A 19,694-nucleotide genomic window follows, 5' to 3' on the forward strand; every position below is an offset into this window, starting at 1 on the left:
TGAAATTGTTTATGTAAAGGAAAGTTTTTATATAATTATTTCTGTGTTAGGGCGAGTAAGTGTGCATCTGTAAGGGCAAGTGTATGCTAGAATGTTTGTGTGTAAGGACATACCTGAATGTGTGTGTGAGTGGGCAAGCGTGTGTAAGGGCAGTAGATATGTGTGTATTTTGACAGTCTGTCCATTGCTATTTATGTTTTGGTCCTAAAGGGAATATCATTCCATCTCTTGTGTATTAGCAAGAGCTGCAATTATATGCTTAAAAAATATGATGAGATCTATGTATCACTTCACTTTGTGTAAAATGTATTGTATTTGTATACGTCACTGCTTGCAGTTTTGTATTTTAGCACATATAGACCCCTGGCAAAGCCACACGTCCACCATAGTCACACCCCTGTCCCTGAATCGCCCTATTGCTCTCCCCTACTGATATAAAAATAGTTGATCCCCTAGGTACACATTACAGGCCTTTTGGTTTCTAGGTATACATATATACATAGATATATACACAGGAACTATTCCTTAAGCTTATTCTTTAAGCTTATTTAATAATATGTTACCAAGTGATTAGGCTTACTGCTGGTATTTCTGTTAATTAACGTATGAAAAAATAAATGCATATAAAATATACTAACGGTGAAATCACTGTTGAATTTTTAATGAAACAATTCCGCAGTGATTGATTTTAGCATTTTACGGGCAAGTCTTAAAACAACAATTCTAAATAAACAGGAAGCACCAGTTAACATTGTGAGTTTGGGCCTTGAGTATTTATTGCAGTGATACAATGTGAATCAATCAATTTATTTTATGCTCATTCCTATGAAACAGGCATCCCTTCACTTTTATTAGAATTCTAAAAAGGCCTTTCTCTGCCACTTTATTACTGTGTTGATGAACAAAATGCATTACTACGATTACCATTAAGTTTAATTCATTCATTACTTTCCTCCCGATTTGCTAATTACATTAGTGTCCCTAATGTGATATAAACCTAACAGTATCATTCTGTCATTTATCTTAATAGTCACAAGTATGCTCCTAACAGCAAAATGAAATTGGTGATTCCTAACACATTAGCAGCTTTTTATTGTATTAGGAACCGCACAGTGCAATTTTCATTTTAACTCTCACAAACCAGTCTTTTAGGGCAAATAAACGTGAGGATGTCCCTTGTAGATTTCTTTATTCTAACAAATAATGAAATGAAAAGTAATGAAAATTACACAAACTTATTACAAACGTATAACTTCCTTTATTTCTCGTAATAAAGCAATCATGATAAACTATTCTTATATTTCTTATACTTATTTAGTCTGCTAGGTACTTATGATGCATGTCTGAAATAATATCAAATAATAATAAAAAAAATATTAAAACATTATCAGGATGCCTGTGAGGGATGGCCATGTCTTTGTTTCATTGCATTAATGCGTATCAGCCCTAATTTGGAAGGTCATCAAAAAACTCAGTTCTATTCTTTTGCAAAGATCATCCCATCCCAAGCAACTTCTATTGATATTCCAAGTCATGTGTAGGGACGCACAATGCATACATGACACAAAAACGGTCATTGGAGACTTTGTAAACTCCACTGCCTGCCTAAAATATGTCACTGTAAGTACTGAAACACGTATCCAGACTTTCAACACTTTGATGGTCTGAACCATGCAGTAGAACTTCTATCACATTATCATATTAGGGAATAACCTGGAAAGCCATCACACAGACATCCTGACTCCTGCCAGAAGCGTTGAAAGACTTTTGACACCTCCAGGGATCTCTGACATGATCTGGGCAGTTTGTACATCACACTACTAATAATGTACCAAAAGCCTGGACTTCACAGATCTTATCTTTTTTTTCACTATTTTAGCAAAGTTTGTGAGAATGTGTTAAACAGACACTTCAGCTTTCATTTTATAACATTTCTAAGGAAGATACCTAAGTCATTTTGACAGCTTATTCTACTCAGCCAAAAAAAAAATCACCTTGACTCTGCTTGTTTCCTTCATTTGCTTGTCTAATACGGTACCACTCTTGACTTATATATATTTATACATTGAACCAATATTCTAGTTTAGCAAATAAAATAATTATTTTTATCTTTTTTTCTACTACGTGTCTACAGCATTTATCCCTATTATTTATTTGCTGGAAATAAATCTGGGAGAAAAAAATGGGCTTTTTAATAATTATATTTAGCTTTTTACCATTTATTAGCTCTTTAATGGTGTTGCCACATATATTTTTTTCTTTTTTTCTTCTGTGATGATGGGATTATGATTGGTATGAGTTTTACATGGAATCCTCTTAGGGATCTGTCCATTAAACCATTACACTATCAATTAAGCCCTTTTTAATGCAGATTAACCACACAAAGGTTATTAACCACATGTACTTCATAGAAATGTCAAAACATTTCAAGACATAAGTCTTTTGCATTCTTGTACTAATACAGATCCACAATGGCTAAAGTGATTTTAGTGTTGTAAAAATTACATCAGCGAAGCAGAACGTTAATTTACATGTTACCTGCTTTTTTCCGAGTTAGGCTTGAGAGGTAATCACTGGATTTGGCCATCTGGCCTTTAATCCTATAGAAGTGCACAGAGAATGCTGTATTACAGGCAGAATGATTTGCCCCGGTGTGATGATGACATGCTGCATGGCTGACAAAGACATATGTTTGACTTGTCCTATGGTTAAGCGGCTTTAGATTACAGTAGCAAGGAGTCTGATAGACTCAAGAAGTACAATTACACTAATCTTTTGTTTCCTGTACTGGTCTTTAAGAATTATTTAACAATCTGGACCTTAAAGGAAAAAATGTTTTGAGAGGATACAGGGTAATCAGCACTAGTAACTGTTGACTCATGATCCTGGTCACAGTCTGTAGATATCATATCTGGTTGACTGCATCATTGACTGAGGTAGTCACGCCATTGCTTTCACCCTTTGAGTGTCAGGCAATTAAGCATAACTTTTTCAGTCATTCCAAGTAACATGGCCAAAAACACATTTTTGCCTCCCAAACTAGAGTGAAGAACGTTGGATGGTCCATGAATTACTGGACCTAAGTAATATATTAAAGGAATGATGTTTGCATGTGCTAAATCCTAGCACATGTTTTGAAATACTTACTGCTGAAGTACAATTTAGTACATTTAGTGTTTTAAAAAGGATTCCAGCAAATTCTAGCATAATTATTTTGATGTTTTAGCACCAGTACCATGCCTATAAGCCGCTTTAATCAAGTATTCTCATGAACACCTTGGATCTTCCAACAGAAATTAGAATGCATACATTGCATTGTGAACTCTGCTCCATAAGGGTCAGCAGATGTTGAATTCATATAACCATGCTAAGCATGAGATAAATCATTGATGCAAGATCCATGTTTAGAACTACAGGATAGATAGATAGATAGATAGATAGATAGATAGATAGATAGATAGATAGATAGATAGATAGATAGATAGATAGATAGATAGATACTTATATATTCAATTTGGGTGCAAAATAAAATAAAAGGCCAGAATTGGTTATATTAGACAATTTCTTACATTGACCTATTTTAATGTGGATTTTGATTTAAGCACAGACAACCTTAGTAAAGCATAGATAGATCCTGGTACGTTAGTGATTTAACCTATCCTCCATGCCTTCTGTGTCAATCATCATCTGGGAAATAGAGCATTGCTTTTCAACCATGTCCTATTCTTACCTTTACGTGTCATGCCTGAAACTGTGAATACAAGAAACTGTCACCAAGATAACTCATAAAAACAAGAGGTTGGATAGATACAATGCCAACTACCAGGATCATAATTTCAAATAAGATGAATGTTATCTATGTGCATAGCTGTCCCTGAACAAGATACCACAGATCAGAGAGCATAATGATTTTTATGCTAAATAATGTCACAAAACACAGTGATATACCTCTCTGTGCATCGTCTCCCTGATTTTCTCCTGTTTCGGAATGACCCAATAAACATCTCTTTTATCAACTACATACTCAACTCCCTTCATGTTAATAACACAATAAAATAAACAAGCATCATTAGGCAGCATATCAGGATCCTAAAGCAATATCAGCCTGACTGACTGAAAGATGCATTCTATAGCGATCATTTTAACAAAGGAATAGAGATAGAATATTTTTGTTGTGGTGGTGATCGCCTTGGTTTGCATGACCCTAGGGATGGGCTTATTGGGATTGGGGTAATACCATCACAATTTCCTAAATTATTATTTATTTAATACACGTCTAACCAGTGATCAAACTACCTTTGATGAGATGAAGAGATGTAATGCTGAATATATGTGCTTAGGAACTGATCTGGAAAGTATTAAAGTACAAAAGAGATAATGAAGTGATAATAGTTTGGCAGCGCTGTATTGCACAGTAGATATTCAGCAACTTCTACTAAAACTGATGGAAGTGCTCATTGTGTGAATAAAATGTTAACCTTTAGATGTTGTAAACGGTGTTGGATGCAATTAAAGGTGTACCAGTAACTTTTACAGACAAAAGTGGCCAGTCCTGATGGACTGATTTTTACAGGCCTGAATCCACAGCTAGAGGCATTAAATGTACAAAATCAGTCATTATTTAGCGCACAACACAGTGACTTGTCTTTAATGCGTAATATTGAAATTATGTCACTAATAAGTGGGATACAAGGTGTTTGGTTTGTGGCACCATTATGTTTTCCTGATCTCTGTATCCATAAAAAAAAAATGCCCAATGGTGTGGAAAATACTATGAACTGTTTCAAGATTAGTATTACTTTTACATTTGCAAACCCCTGAAGCAGTGAATTGACTCGACTTTCCATGTTTTCTGCTTTGTTGTATTTAAAGTCTATTGACCCAGGACAGCAGTTTACATGGGAACATTCCAACCTGGAAATTAACAAACCAAAGAACAGATATGCAAACGTCATTGCCTACGACCATTCACGTGTTCTGCTGTCAGCCATTGAAGGTAAGCAGATTATTCATTTTACACTTTACTACATGATAATGTTATGGGATTATCCTATGTTGAAAAGAATCAACTGTAATCTCTTTTGAGCAGCGCCCTTCAGAGGTGGGCTACAACCGGTGAACAGTTTGCAAGATACAAATTATCAAAAAGGACTAAGGGATCTTAATGTGTATAGCTTGGAGAAGAGAGATAAAATGTGATAGGAGCCTTTAAATACAAAGAGATTTAACAGAGTACAAGAGGGAAGTATATTTCAAGGTTGGAGTAATGGTAGAACAAGAGGACACAATCTAAAACCAGAGGGAGTGTGAGAGCTTTAGGGAATTTTACTTTACTGACAAGGTGGTAGATAAATTAAACAGGGTCCCAGCGGAAATGGGCTAAGACAGTGAGGGGATTTAAGCATACATTGGATAGACATAAAGCTATCTTGAATCTAGGACAAGATCAAAGATTGAATAAGGTTTAAGTATTTAAAGCATGGAAAATAGACAGACTAGATGGGCCATACCATTGTACTGCACTGCAGAATATGGTGATGCTATATAAATCAATCATTTTTTTCCTGTGTTTCATACTGAAAGTCATTGTTAATACAGGTGCCAGTGGTTAAAAAAATTAGACACTTTTTACATTTTACATTAGTAATCTAGCATTCATTTTTCCATATTTAAGTGTTAAACTTAATACATAGGTGCCATTGGTTTACATAACAAATGGTGGCTATGTTAACCTACATAAACATAATATAAGTAGGTAGTATATAAAAAAAACCGATGGTCATACCTTATGGATTCTTGGTTTTTAGAATATTTGCCGCCCCTATCTATAGCATAAAATTTCCTTTTTTTCTGCCTATTCATGTTTGGAGTTGCTTCTCAGTGGGTGACGCTACTTCATAGATAAAATACATAATAAGGAACAGCATCAGTTATGCGTTTAGCTATGGGAAGTATCAACTATCTATTCGAACAATCAGTTGTTAATACTTTCTCACTGTGTGTGTTTGTAGATTTTGTTATGATGAACAGTTTAGCTCCCCTAGAAAAAAAAATAGGATTTTGTCTAGCAAGAAAGCGTGCAAATTGAGTTACACTTAATAAAACAAGTCAAGAAATGACATGTTTTATACAAAAGGAGCATATTAGTTTGTGCCTTGTACGTTGTTTTCAAACTTTAAAATTAGCTCCAGCCTAGCATAAATATTAAACCAGTTCGCAATTTAATTATTTATATATTATTTCAACAAATTATTGTGAAGCTGGAGATATTTGTATTCATGTCATTTATCACACTTCCCATAAAAAAGTGAAGACAACTAGACCCAGCTGTTGAAACACGGTATTCATAATCCACTATGCTATTATTGATTCCACGAAAAAGATGAAAACTGATAAAACCAATAAAAATCTATTTTCTCAGTTATGTCTGGTCTAGGTAAAAACAATACCACTGTCATTCCAAGCCATTATAACAAATAAATGGTCTCCAGTATACTAGATCATTAGTCAGGAATACTTTATAGCTTATATTAATCTTTGGGAACATTAGCACTTTAGTAGGATTTTAAAGCGTGTCTAGGAAAGTAGAGGACAGATGACTATATTCATTTATCATTGTTGTTTTGTTTAGTAATTATGGGCAGGGATATATTTTATGAGAATTTCTTTTAAAAACAAAGTTTCAGAGAAATAAAATGGATGTTTTCTTGCAGATAGGATTGATTTCCTTTTGCGAGTGGGTTTGTGTAGGGGCAGAGCTAGCCGTGCGCAGGGGCAGTAATAGACTCACACACTCTTTTGTGGGTTGAAACTGGACAGGGTGTAGGAATGATACTGATGAGGAGTGGACATGGTAACACTGCTCCCTCAGCTTGAGAAAGAAACAACTGACCTAGAGACAACGGAATCATAGCTTCAGTTGGATAGTTGGTCAAACTCGGAGGGTTTCCAGGTATGGACATTGGTTTCTATGAGTATGAGACTACTGGTTCCAGTGAGTTCGAATACAGCAACCCATCCAACCTGTTTAAGTGGACCCTCTTCTAGGCATGAACAAACTGTTTATATACGGTACATTTCCATCTGTACCAAAATAAAGGTGTTTGGCTCACATGTCGTGCAAAAAAGAATTCAAGCTGTATTCCATCACTGCCAATAGAGATACTAAAAAAAAGTAAGGAAGTTACAGCTCTTAATTAAAATACTTTTGTTTCTGTAAGTATTAATAATAAGTAATCAATGTTTTAGTTCAGACTGATATGTCCTGATATGTACAACATGAGCACGCATACCTGTATCTGTGCTCACGTCGTATGTAGGCCCAGTAAAAGTTAAAGCAAGAGGTCACTCCCAGGTCACATGTATTCTAGCCAGGCATTAGCTTATGTGTTCGTCTGTATTACAGCAGTCCACATTCTCCTTCCAATCCTGTCACACCCCGTCCATACTAGAAGGCTTTTAAAGTTTATACAAATAATTGTGCCGAGCCATCGTACTGCCTGCTCTTTAAGATGTGTGTGTTATTAGTTTTCACATAAACCTGCACCAACCACATCATGTCTTTACTGTAAATGCAAAAATGATTTATTTAGCCTCCGTTATTGCTTTTTACTTTCAAAGCTCTGTCATATTTTCTGCCTATATATCAGCCAAAGACCAAATCGACCAAGGTCACCTGCTCATTATTCCTCGTAATCTGTACAACTCCTTGCCAGCATAATGTTTGATATATCTCCACTGCTGTTTAAATCAAAACCGTCTTAGTTTGACTTGGCTTTCACTAGATTGTTTGTCTGATAGTTTTCAGTAAGTGATTGACTGTTAATCACAGAGTCTCTGATATTGGGGAATGAAAAATGAATATTCGTTTTACTTGTGAGTTATGCATACTGCATATCTAGAGCATTGCTTGCTCCAGATCCTGGCTCTCCCACTATTAACAATGTTGTTCTACCTATTCTGTAGAATTTAACGTTTTAAGACATTAGAATCACCAGCGTGTAACTGTACTGCCGAACCGGCAAAGGCATGGACAAGTGGGGTGCACCTCGCACATTGATTTTCATGAAATTGTCTGCCGCTACTCCCATTGATTTCCCATTGGCTGATGCTCCTCTCATTCATTTCAATGGGAGTGCTACAGATCATGGGCAGGAAGTGTACTTAAGTATGCTAAAGAAAGCCTTAGCAAAAGCAAGTACATATAGTATCTTTAAAATAAATTATCCTTATAAAATAGAATTTAAATAAAGATTACTTATTCAATTTGTCTGTTTCATTGCCGGTACACGTCTCATGCCAGGAAAATTTTCGAAAATTAACCAGCATGACAATGTGTTTTGTTACCGTTACAGCAATTTGTGCTATATTGATAAAAAAAATAAATAGTTTACATCTACAGTAATTCACTGGATATTTTCTTTACTGCAAATAAAAAAAACTGTTTAGTTATACAAAAAAAAATATTAAATCTTTTAATATCTGTAAAAAAAAACAAATAAAAAGTTGCATAGGATTTATATAGGAATATAGGTGGTTTCCAAATTAGGACACATTAACAAATGCATATATATATTTAATATTTTTTCCCATTTATACTAGCTTTGTATAATTTACATATCTATAAAAGTATTTTTTTAATTTTAGTTATAAAACAAATGTCAAGTATCAATAGGGTTAAAAAAAAAATATCTACTTCCCCCAAGAAAAATAAAGATATAATTTGGGTGGGTACTCTAAATAAAAAAAAAAGTGTGAAATAACATTTGAAGAAACACAAACATTGCTCTGATCCTGTAGTATAAAAAAGCCCTGGTCCTAAGGGGTTAAAGGTAAAGGGAAATGGTGAACTTGATTTAGTGAGCTGTCTAAACTGTAATTTGTTTTAAGGGTAGTAATGGAAAGCATGGTTTGTGATTGAGCCCCTTGTCTAAACCAGATAGCTTGCGTAGATTCTAGACCTGCTAAAAAGCTTTCATTGAAATCAACAGAGAATGGCTTCTAAGATTCAATGGAGTGTGTAAAGTATTAGTACAGAGTCAGACCTTAAAAACTTCTAGAATCCAAGAGATCCTATGCACAGACAGGTTAAAGACAGTATACCCAAGACACAACACTACTCCTATGCTAAATTATATGTTCATGATATTCCATGGCCAGTCTAGCAGCTTTCATTAATGCTAAATCCTCAGTTGCCATCTACACTCTAGTGCCCGACCATCTCTATCTTGATCCCACGACTCTGAAATTTTAAAGGGAATTGCCCCAATTCAGTTTTCTTATTTATGCATCAACATGTGTATCCTCTAGAATTTTTGCTGGATAGTTTGCCGAAATGGTGATATGTTTTACATTTATTTTTGCAGGAATACCAGGAAGTGACTATATCAATTCCAACTATATTGATGGCTACAGGAAACAGAATGCTTACATAGCAACACAAGGACCTCTTCCGGAAACCTTTGGGGACTTCTGGAGAATGATGTGGGAGCAGCGTAGCGCAACCGTAGTAATGATGACAAAGCTGGAAGAAAGGTCCAGGGTAGGTATATATGTTTGTTTGTGTAAATATTTCCACTGTCAAATTATCACATGGGGAATGGGAGAGTTAGCAAGACATGTTAAATAATCTACACAGACTATCATCTATTAGCAATAATGTCAAGCTAAGGCAAAGATAATGCACAGAAATTACACGTTGCAATATACCTATTAAGTAGAAATGACAGTGTCCCTGTATAAGAGCTCATGACCTGTTTATAGGATTATAGAAGCCGATGTAGCGCAGGGTGAGGTATAGAGCACATGCAACGATCCAGTATAGCGCAGTTATTATGCGGGAGAGGTGGACATCATTCCAGTATAGAGTAGGACATGAGTGTGTTTGTATAAGCGTAAGGCTTCAGTATGGGTAACGCATAAGGATTGCTAAAGGTTGGGGGACTCAGGTACATGGCAGAGGCGGGGATAGTAAAAAAAAATAGATACAGGGTAAGCTATGGCAAGGGGGAAAGGGAAAGTCCCGTACTGGGCATCAGGTTTATTCTGTGGGCTGTGGCTCAGGCCGCTTCTCACTCTTTGTGACCAGTGACCCCCAGGGTCCCATCTGTGTCCCCCTGGCCACACTTACTTTAGGCCAGTCTCTGTCGGTGGAGAGGGAAGCCCCTCTCAGCGTGAATCATCTCGCTCCTCTCTCTAGGACACTGACAGCTCTGACCTCGCTTCACATTAGACCTGCCCATTTCTTGACTTTGACTTAGGTTACTCACTTGGTTACCCAAGTGTGTCATATTATAAGTATATATATATATATATATATATATATATATATATTCCTGTATATATATATATATATATATATATATATATATATATATTCCTGTATATATATATATATATATATATATATATATATTCCTGTATATATATATATATATATATATATATCTGTTACACATAATTTTTACCAGTACCAGCACTATTACAATGAGAGGAACATACAAAGTCACAATAATATTAAAGTTAATGATACACATAATTAAGCATAACATAAACAAAAAGTTTTAGTGGTACAGCAGGAGACTTACACTTACTATTATTTTTTGGTGGATTGCCTCCCTGCAGAAGCAGTAGGGGCTAATACAGTGAGGGAATTTAAACATGCAGTGTTTTGTTTTATTCCAGTGATTGTTTCCAATGTGTCTGTAACATCTCTACATAACAATTGTTGTAGGTTTTTTAATGGGACACTTTTCTCATTTTTCGCTTGATAAATCTAGACTATATTGTTATTTCAGTTATCAAAAACGCAATTATTTTTATGGATTGTCACAAACATTTTGCTCATCGAAATTAGTAGGGGGAAAAAAGCTATTAGAGCTATATTAGTGTTGTGATGATCATAATTTTATTTGTATATATATATATATATATATATATTCACATATATTAGTATATTATATTTTATTTATATAGCACAAATAAATTACACAGCTCTTCTTACAGAAATACATTAGAAGTATGTTGAAAAACTAGCCTGATACATTGGGTAAAGACGGCCTTGCTCACAAGTTTACAATATACAGATTAGGACCACTAAAAGACTGCTTACACATACTTACACATGGCAAAGAATGACAACCAGTTAGAATATAAGCGTTTCAAACATGATCTCATTAAGTGATCCCAGAAATATGCAAATTCTAACCACTTAGTTCACCTGTCCTCCAAAAAATAAATAAGAATCCTTATAGAAAATGTGACCCAGGAAATAATATCATAATGGGGATTTGAGAATTGAATGTAGTTCAGTGCCACAGTATAAAAATTGCTACTTTTACGTATCTGTTATTATTCTATTGATCCATGCCTTCCTTAACTAAGAGCCATATAATGTGACTGTTGGGAATGTGTCCAGCCTTGGATAAAAAGGGAGACTTAAGACAGCTAAGAAGCTACGGCTGTGATGGGAACAGTAAAGTTCCAAGTATGATGGATGTCACACACAACAATACTTGCACGGCGCAGAAAACTACATTGTCACATTATAAAAGCATGCTTTTATATAAAAAATATAAATATAAAATATACAGTGCATTGCTTACACATTATAAATATTGAAATAGTTATGGTACTTGACAGTATGATCACGTTAATAAATATATTTAAGGATCCGATTTATCATCATTTATACACTGTTTATAAATACAGAGCTTAATACATTTAAATAAAACAGAATTCAGAAATGAAGGTATGCCCTCTAAAACATACTTTATTCAAAAATGAAAATGAAGCGTAGCTATTCCAAAATGAAATGGACCACACAAATAAAAGAGATGTATATTAAGGACAGTTTGAAATATTAGTATTAAATAATACTTGTTATTATTGCAGCAGATCATAATGGAATTTAAGCCCCAAATGATTATGCATAAAACAATTTTTAATGCTTCTGTTTGTCCATCAATTAATAGAAGAATCAAAATAAAATACACATAAAGTCAAGGCATTTTTCAGTCTCTGAATGGTACTGTATTATAGAACTGCTCTTGAATCCTGTATTGTCTCAGAATACAAAAGAACACCAATGTGAAACTTCTCTAAGGAAAACGATTGTGGTATTTAAAAAAGAATGATCCTAGTGGAGAGTTTGAAAAGTTGCCTAAGCCATACCTACCAATGGAATGCTCCATCTAATTGGACCATACCATTTTATGTTGTGATAATAAGACCACTTTTTCAAAAATTTGCACCAGAATAATTATTTATGCAGAGCAGCCAATGTCAGTTATAACATCGCAAGCATATCAACGTCCTCTTGGAATCTGGTAATATTCAGAAAATATGGTTATTACTAAATGTGGTTGTACTATGATTCCAAACAAACTAATAATTCAAAACAGGGCTTCTGTGACAAGGATGATATCGGAATAAACAAAGCTGATATCAATGTGAGATAAAGAAAAAAACTATTAACAGTTCACTTAGTCTTTTGTGGTTGACAGTCAAGAGGAGACATATTGTCTATATGGTCTCAGTGGCATATTTTTATTAGGTTTTATATTTGTAGCCTTCTGCTATTTAGTCTGGTAGGATGTGAAACCTCGACCACAGAATCACAATCAGATTGCACAAGGTATGTTATGGGTGATTGGTGTTTTTTCCTCATGGTTATTTTAAAAACTGCAAGCCAGGGCAATACATTTTCAGTTCTACATGTTTCCTTTGCAAGAAACATGTCTCCAGGGGCTATGCTGTGGTCATGCAACTGAGACACTGATGATTGCATCTGTGTTTCAAACCCTTGTGTGAGTTTTGTGGTTGAGATCTTTTAGCATTTCAATTAATTGATTAGGTCGGCATCTTTCTTTTGGTATGATTACAATAATAGTTCTTTAGCTGATTATTTAATGTGGAAACATTCTGGAAATACGATGCTAAAATACTGGTAACCTATTTTGTAAGAAAATATGTATAATAAATATACACATTGATTGTACATATTTTATTGTGCCATGATGTACATATGCTTGGATGGAGTACACATATTGACTTGTGGATTTTATTAATGGTGTTTTTACACTTAGACAAGACGTTAATAGCACTCTCTAGCATGTTAAACCAAACCAAAAAAAGAGAAAAAACCTTAGCAGGGCCATCTTGTTTTATTAATCACACAAAACACAGCATAGAGACTTTTAGGAAAGTTGTTTTCAACAAACTTTGACTTTGTTGATGAATTATTTCTGAAAAAGGTTGGGGCATTGATCAGTACTAGGAATGAGGTTTTTAATGCTGTTATTTAGTTACCAATAACCAAAGTTATGGTGGGTAAAGGTGATGGAAAACCCTTCAACTTAAAATTAAGGGGGTAGTAGAAGCATTATTAAACGCTCATCTACAGACACCAGACAAGCCAGAAGGCTTGTTGTTCCCTCAAAAATCTCGTGGTGCTGCCACAACCACAAGGGATTCTGGGTCGGCGCATGCAAATAAGGTCAACATTGATCACCTTTTGCCTCTATATCCACTTTATACATGGATCCCATGTTACAAAAGTATTAGATTTAGCAGAGCATACATACACCTCATTCTGTGTGGAATTGTTTATTATTATTATCTTTTTATATAGGGCCAACAATGTATGCAATGTAAGCAACTTCAAGTGACTTTTGCTTAAATGTAAATGTATGGTAAGCTTTGGCACATGTTCCTGAAAGATCTTTTGTTGAATTGGTGGATAAGCATTTTTGTAGCCTGTTAATGACTAAATACATATACCATATTTTTCTAATTTCTTATTTCATTTAGATAAAATGTGATCAGTATTGGCCAAGCAGGGGAACCGAGACATATGGCCTTATCCAGGTGACACTGCTGGACACAGTTGAACTCGCAACTTACTGCGTACGGACGTTTGCACTTTATAAGGTAAGGGGCTTATATCATGACTTGTCCTTTCACTAGCTCCATATATATGGAAAACAAGGACATTTCTAGCTGTGTAACATAATTACAAAAGCGCTTTCTAATTATCTAGCCTTTTACACTTAAATTTGGATTAGTTATCAAAACGTGCCATTGGAGCAGATGTATGGGATGAAGTTATTTCATTAAAATCACCTGTTTCCAGCTACAATAGTAACTTACAACTACATCTACACTGTATTTCTGATCCATTTTGTGTTATTATAATGGACACAATTTACTTTTCTTTCAAAAACAAGGAAATGTATAAGTGACCCCAAACTTTCAAATGGTGGTGTATTTACACCCCATTGGGAAATCTATTTTAAGTTCGTTTTCTCTGCTCCTATAAGGTAAACTTCACTCTCACAGAAAGCTTAGGCTATAGGTAGTTTCAATCAATGAATTTAGTTATGCTAGCAGTCCGAACTGTGACAGTTCCCCATTAAAATAATGATGATGATATTTCCAGATAAGTCACATCATTGTATGCCTTAAATTAGTTCCACCAAAGGTTTTACAGCCAACAAAGCAAAAAAAAAATGAAATGAATTTATGGGATTTACTTCAGTTTTATATCTTCCAGGAAATCATGACTAATGTATAGAATCATTTCATGATCATGTTAAGAGGCTTGACTATCAGCATGGGAGTAGCTTGTTATCAAAAGGCTTGGAGTCATATAGTCTACAACAGTTTTCAACATCAAAACAGCAAATTGTTGCCAATAAACTATATGGTGCACTACTACACATCATAATAAACACTGATTGGCTTACTTATTTGCCTCATTATACTATACATCAAAAAGGAAGCAAAGATACTAATCAAATGCTGTCAAATATGATCTTGCAGCTAGTATCAAACTTACTTGTGGGGAAATCATACTTGTTTAAGTGGCTTTGGCACTTTCCAATTGGTCTTACAGCCATACCAAATGGAAAAACCTGGGAAATTTGTGGGACTCTTCCCATTGAGCACCCCACTCCCTCCTGCTTGTGACATATGGGATGGGTGAGGCTGGATTGGCTAAAATGGGATAGCCTTCAATAGGTAGAAGAGACAGAATTACCACTTAGCTCTTACCAATTATAATTCCTGGAGTCTGAAGGACAAACCTAGAACATTCACAGATATGGTAATAATAATAATAATGGACACTGCCCAGCACTCATTCCACAAAGGTACATAGAATCTAGGCATGCTGGAAATTGTTCCCCAAAGATATTGGTAAGCTGAATAAAGAAATGCAAGTATTGTTGTTTTTTAAGGCACACATTTATTTTCAAGGGACAAAAGCCATCCTGCCACACTTGTGATATGCTTTTGATAGCCGATCTAACTAACTTTAAGTCTTCTATGTCACAGAATGGATCAAGTGAGAAGCGAGAAGTAAGACAGTTCCAATTTACTGCATGGCCGGATCATGGGGTCCCAGAACACCCCACACCTTTCTTAGCTTTCTTAAGACGAGTTAAAACATGTAATCCACCAGACGCTGGGCCAATGGTTGTCCATTGCAGGTACAGTTCATTTTGACAATATTTTTGTATTGTATATGTTGTTCCATTTTACAGCTCTCCTACTGTTTCGCTTCCCCCTCAACGGACGGCTAGATTGTAAGCTCACAAGAGCAGGGCCCTCCTCTCCTATTGTACCAGTTTATTATTGTGTGTGATTTAAAATGATTTTACCGACTCGTTGTACCGCTTTACCCTTGTAGCAGCGCTACGGAATCTGCTGGCGCTATGTTAAAAAATAGAATGTAATATAATGCAGTAAATGTAATATAAAGCGAAAACATGAATTTATCTCAGTCTCTGTAATGTGTCAGTCAGTCATTCTTTTTCTTTCAATTCTGTTAATGAATTGTTTCTCTGTGGACATGCTGTGTATTAGCAAGTCTTTGTTTATGTAAGGCATCTTCTTACAAAGCCAGCAGCTGTCTGTAATGAATTCTGAATGAGCATTACTGGTGAGAAAAAGAATCCAGCCATCTGCAGGAAATGTGAAAATATTTTTATAACCTAATAACTATAGTCTGGAGGGGGTATATCTGAGCACTCCCAGCTGCACTTATATATCTCTTATTATCTATTCACATAGGATATCCTGGAACAGGCAGTGTTCAGCTGGGATGGAAACTATTTGGGTTGCAACCAATACTTGTTTGTCTTAAAAACAATATAGATCCACAAAGTAACCAGAGACCGACATGATTTAATTTGCCGACATGAATTACATTTTTAAGGATACTTACAACATTTAGACTTTTACAGGCAATATGGCCCTTGCTTGTACCCCAGTACATCCCTAGGTACAGGAGTTCAGATGGAACTTTTATTGCTTTCTCACTTATAATAGTTGCATTGGAAATTGTATCAGTTGTGATGGGTCTATTTAAAAGGCTCTTCTGAGCTAGAAGGTGAAGGGGAAAGTATGTTGTTATATAGGTCTATAGTGAGGAAAAGTGTTTTATTTCAGATGATGGAAATCATCTCCTGGCTTGGAGCCCCCATTTGTCAAAGGATTCTTTGTCAGTCCCTGTACACTTAACCCAGTGTGGGTGTATCCATTAAAGGGCATGTTGATAAGAGGTTTTGAAGGAGAGTTGTTTTTTTAACTCTCCCAATTGAATATTCCTTAAGATTGGCCAACACCAGTAGGTTTCCCTAGTTTGAATGGCTAAGCTGGTCCTGTGTAATGAATGATTTAATAGGTGATGAGAAATCTCATATGCTCACTAATGATGGACCTTCATAATGTAAACACAGCTCTCCCATGAATAAATGAACATTGTCCCATTCATATTTTCTCTGATAGTACGTAACTGTTGCCCATAGTCATGTGACTCAAAGCGAGGGTGCTGATAGGCCACTTAAACACACAGAAGAAACATTTTCCTGGTACGTTTCTTTTTATGCGACTTAATAATTTCAGAATTATAAATCTCTTGTTGGTTTGCATATTTAAGCACTCAGCGTTTCTGTGTATGCCATCCATATTTTAAATTAGCACTTTTAGTTTAAGAGCTTTATGCTGTTACCCTATTTTACCTTTGGTTTTTACACATCATTTCTTTACACTAAAACACGTGGCACCTCTAATTTTTTCTTCTGTTTACATTCAAGCATTATACACACCATTTTTTGAACTAACTTTACTAAAACGTCGTGTCTTTCAGTACATTTTATCTGTTAAGAAGAATTTAATATTCTCGGCAGCAATGTGAATCATTAAGATGTCTTTGGCAAGATAACTTGTTAAAATTATTTTTATAAAGCAACAGACATTTGAAACCGTAGTCCCTGCGGTTTTATCTTTTAATGATCAGATAACACTGACTAATGCCATTTCTGAGTAACTTTAGCAAAAGTATAAATGTCATCCTGGTATGTCACATCTTATTAGGTGAAATGTCTTTTGAAGCCATTAGCAAAGGTAGATGTTAGCATTTCCATGACTGTTGCAGGCAGTCTTAATTATGACACGGCCTTACGTGAATTCCTATTAATGCACTCAGAGGATCTTTACTTAATTAAGACTCTAGTCTATTCTTTCACTCGGTTCATTTACATTTAGTGAGCCTGTGACACAACATATTATTTAGGTTTGAAAGGTTTTTGGAGTTTTTTTTTTTGTAGAGATAGTTCTTTTTTATTAACACATTTCTGGCCGTGTGCTTTTGGGCATCTTCTAGATAATAAATATTAAAAAAAATATATGTTGAATATTCTATTAGCTTGTTTCCAACATAGCTTTTGACAAGTCCTTCTGTAGCTATTGCCAAGAATACTTGAGAAGCCTTATTGGAATGTGATACAGTTTTCATCAGGCGTTTGTAAAGATCTTCCCAAGACATGTCTCTTGTGCTTTTGACATTTATTTCCAAGGATTCTACCTTGAGCAGCTCTCATCTGTACTGGCAGAAGACTGATAGCATAAGGAATGTTTACTCTGCCAAACACTATTTAAGCGTTAGATTGAGGATAAGAGGGAAATAATTGCACTTGATTCACTTCCAGATTTGGCTTCTTTCACTCAGAATATTATTTTTGTTCACTTGTGTTAGGATTCATCTAACACAAGTTTCTGTTTTTGAAATGTTTGGATTTTTGAAATCCAAGAGGGGAGGATTATTTGAAGTTACATTTTCTATGCTAACAAGTTTTTAAGATCTTATTTAGTGTCTGATTAAGTAACATGTTATCAAGCATTGGTTCATTAGCTTGCATTCTATATTGCATTTTCATTGCATTAACGAATTAGGGTATATATGAAACTAGGATACACGTTGGTGGAAATGATTGTGGAATAGGTAAATCAATGGTGATTTGTAACAGGGTCAGTTAATACCATTTGGATACAATATTTGTATTTCAGTACCAAATGTACTTATATGGATAAATTATTAAATGTGTTATTTTTATTATGTATCAAACCTTAAGATTTACAAATCATATATTTTTTGTTTTGCTGTGTGTTGGTCTATTTCTTTGTTCCAAAAACAGTTTATTTACAATTTCTATTCCCCCCCCCCCCCAGTGCTGGAGTCGGCAGAACAGGTTGCTTCATCGTAATAGATGCTATGCTGGAGAGGATAAGGCATGAAAAGACTGTAGATATTTATGGTCATGTAACGTTAATGAGAGCTCAGAGGAATTACATGGTTCAAACAGAGGACCAGTATATCTTTATCCATGATGCACTGCTTGAAGCGGTGACATGTGGCAATACCGAAGTGCCAGCTAGAAACCTGTATGCATATATTCAGAAGCTGACACAAATAGAACCTGGAGAGAATGTAACGGGAATGGAGTTAGAGTTTAAGGTAATGTACCTAATGTTCATATACTTTATAGAAAGATATTCCTTCTCTATGAACACACATATGTACAGTATTTAATGTATATAACATATTTCATTTCATTTGTAAATGAACTAATACTGATTCTTTGGATAGATATCTGGGTGCATATTAGCGTGTTAAACATCTTATTTGGGGACAGTGTGTTTTGTACTGTAGACTTTGGTGCTTTATCCACATCCACGTGTTGCTACTACAATGTTCCTTGTTTATTCATTTTCATTGTGGAAGAGTATGACTGCAAACACTTAACTTAATATACTGGGGTCAAAACAATATATTCCATGAAATCTACAGTATTAAATGTAACGTTGTTAACAGCTGGTTCTAAAAAGATAGAAATAAGGTCAGATCAGATTAGATTTTTCCTTGTGACTGTTCATGTGTAAAGATAAATGTTTATTGTTGAGGAAGCAGTTCTAGTACTAAACAGAAACAAGATTTCTATAAACATAACATGCTGGCTTCTTGATTACTCTTGTTTTTCCTTTTATTGCAGCGTCTTGCTAGTTCAAAAGCTCACACTTCAAGATTTATCAGTGCCAATCTTCCATGTAATAAATTCAAAAACCGCCTTGTTAATATTATGCCATATGAATCGACAAGAGTATGTCTACAGCCAATCCGTGGCGTGGAAGGGTCCGATTATATCAACGCAAGTTTTATTGATGGATACAGGTGAAGTTTATGTTAATGCTAATTTAACCATATCATCTGATCTGTTATATACTGGCTTCATATTGCAGAAGATAATTTACATATTAAGAATGTATTAAGATTACTGGCTGAATAAACAAAGAGGGTCTGTTTATGTTGTAGGTCCAAAATTCCTATTTACTCTTAGTCCCATGCACAAGGAGGT

The 19,694-nt window shown here is 35.0% G+C and overlaps 1 protein-coding gene across 1 annotated transcript in view; it reads left to right on the forward strand.

Moving 5' to 3' along the window:
- The window catches only part of PTPRD (protein tyrosine phosphatase receptor type D), a 691,347-nt gene that overhangs the window by 664,014 nt on the left and 7,639 nt on the right, over nt 1-19,694 (forward strand). Inside the window, exons 34-39 of the mRNA XM_053465969.1 lie at nt 4,873-4,996; nt 9,366-9,541; nt 13,810-13,929; nt 15,334-15,488; nt 18,511-18,796; nt 19,332-19,510. Of these exons, the coding sequence (XP_053321944.1) occupies nt 4,873-4,996; nt 9,366-9,541; nt 13,810-13,929; nt 15,334-15,488; nt 18,511-18,796; nt 19,332-19,510 (1,040 nt within the window). The remainder of the gene's footprint in view (nt 1-4,872; nt 4,997-9,365; nt 9,542-13,809; nt 13,930-15,333; nt 15,489-18,510; nt 18,797-19,331; nt 19,511-19,694) is intronic.

This window comes from Spea bombifrons, chromosome 1, assembly GCF_027358695.1.
Source record: "Spea bombifrons isolate aSpeBom1 chromosome 1, aSpeBom1.2.pri, whole genome shotgun sequence".
NCBI lineage: Eukaryota > Metazoa > Chordata > Amphibia > Anura > Pelobatidae > Spea > Spea bombifrons.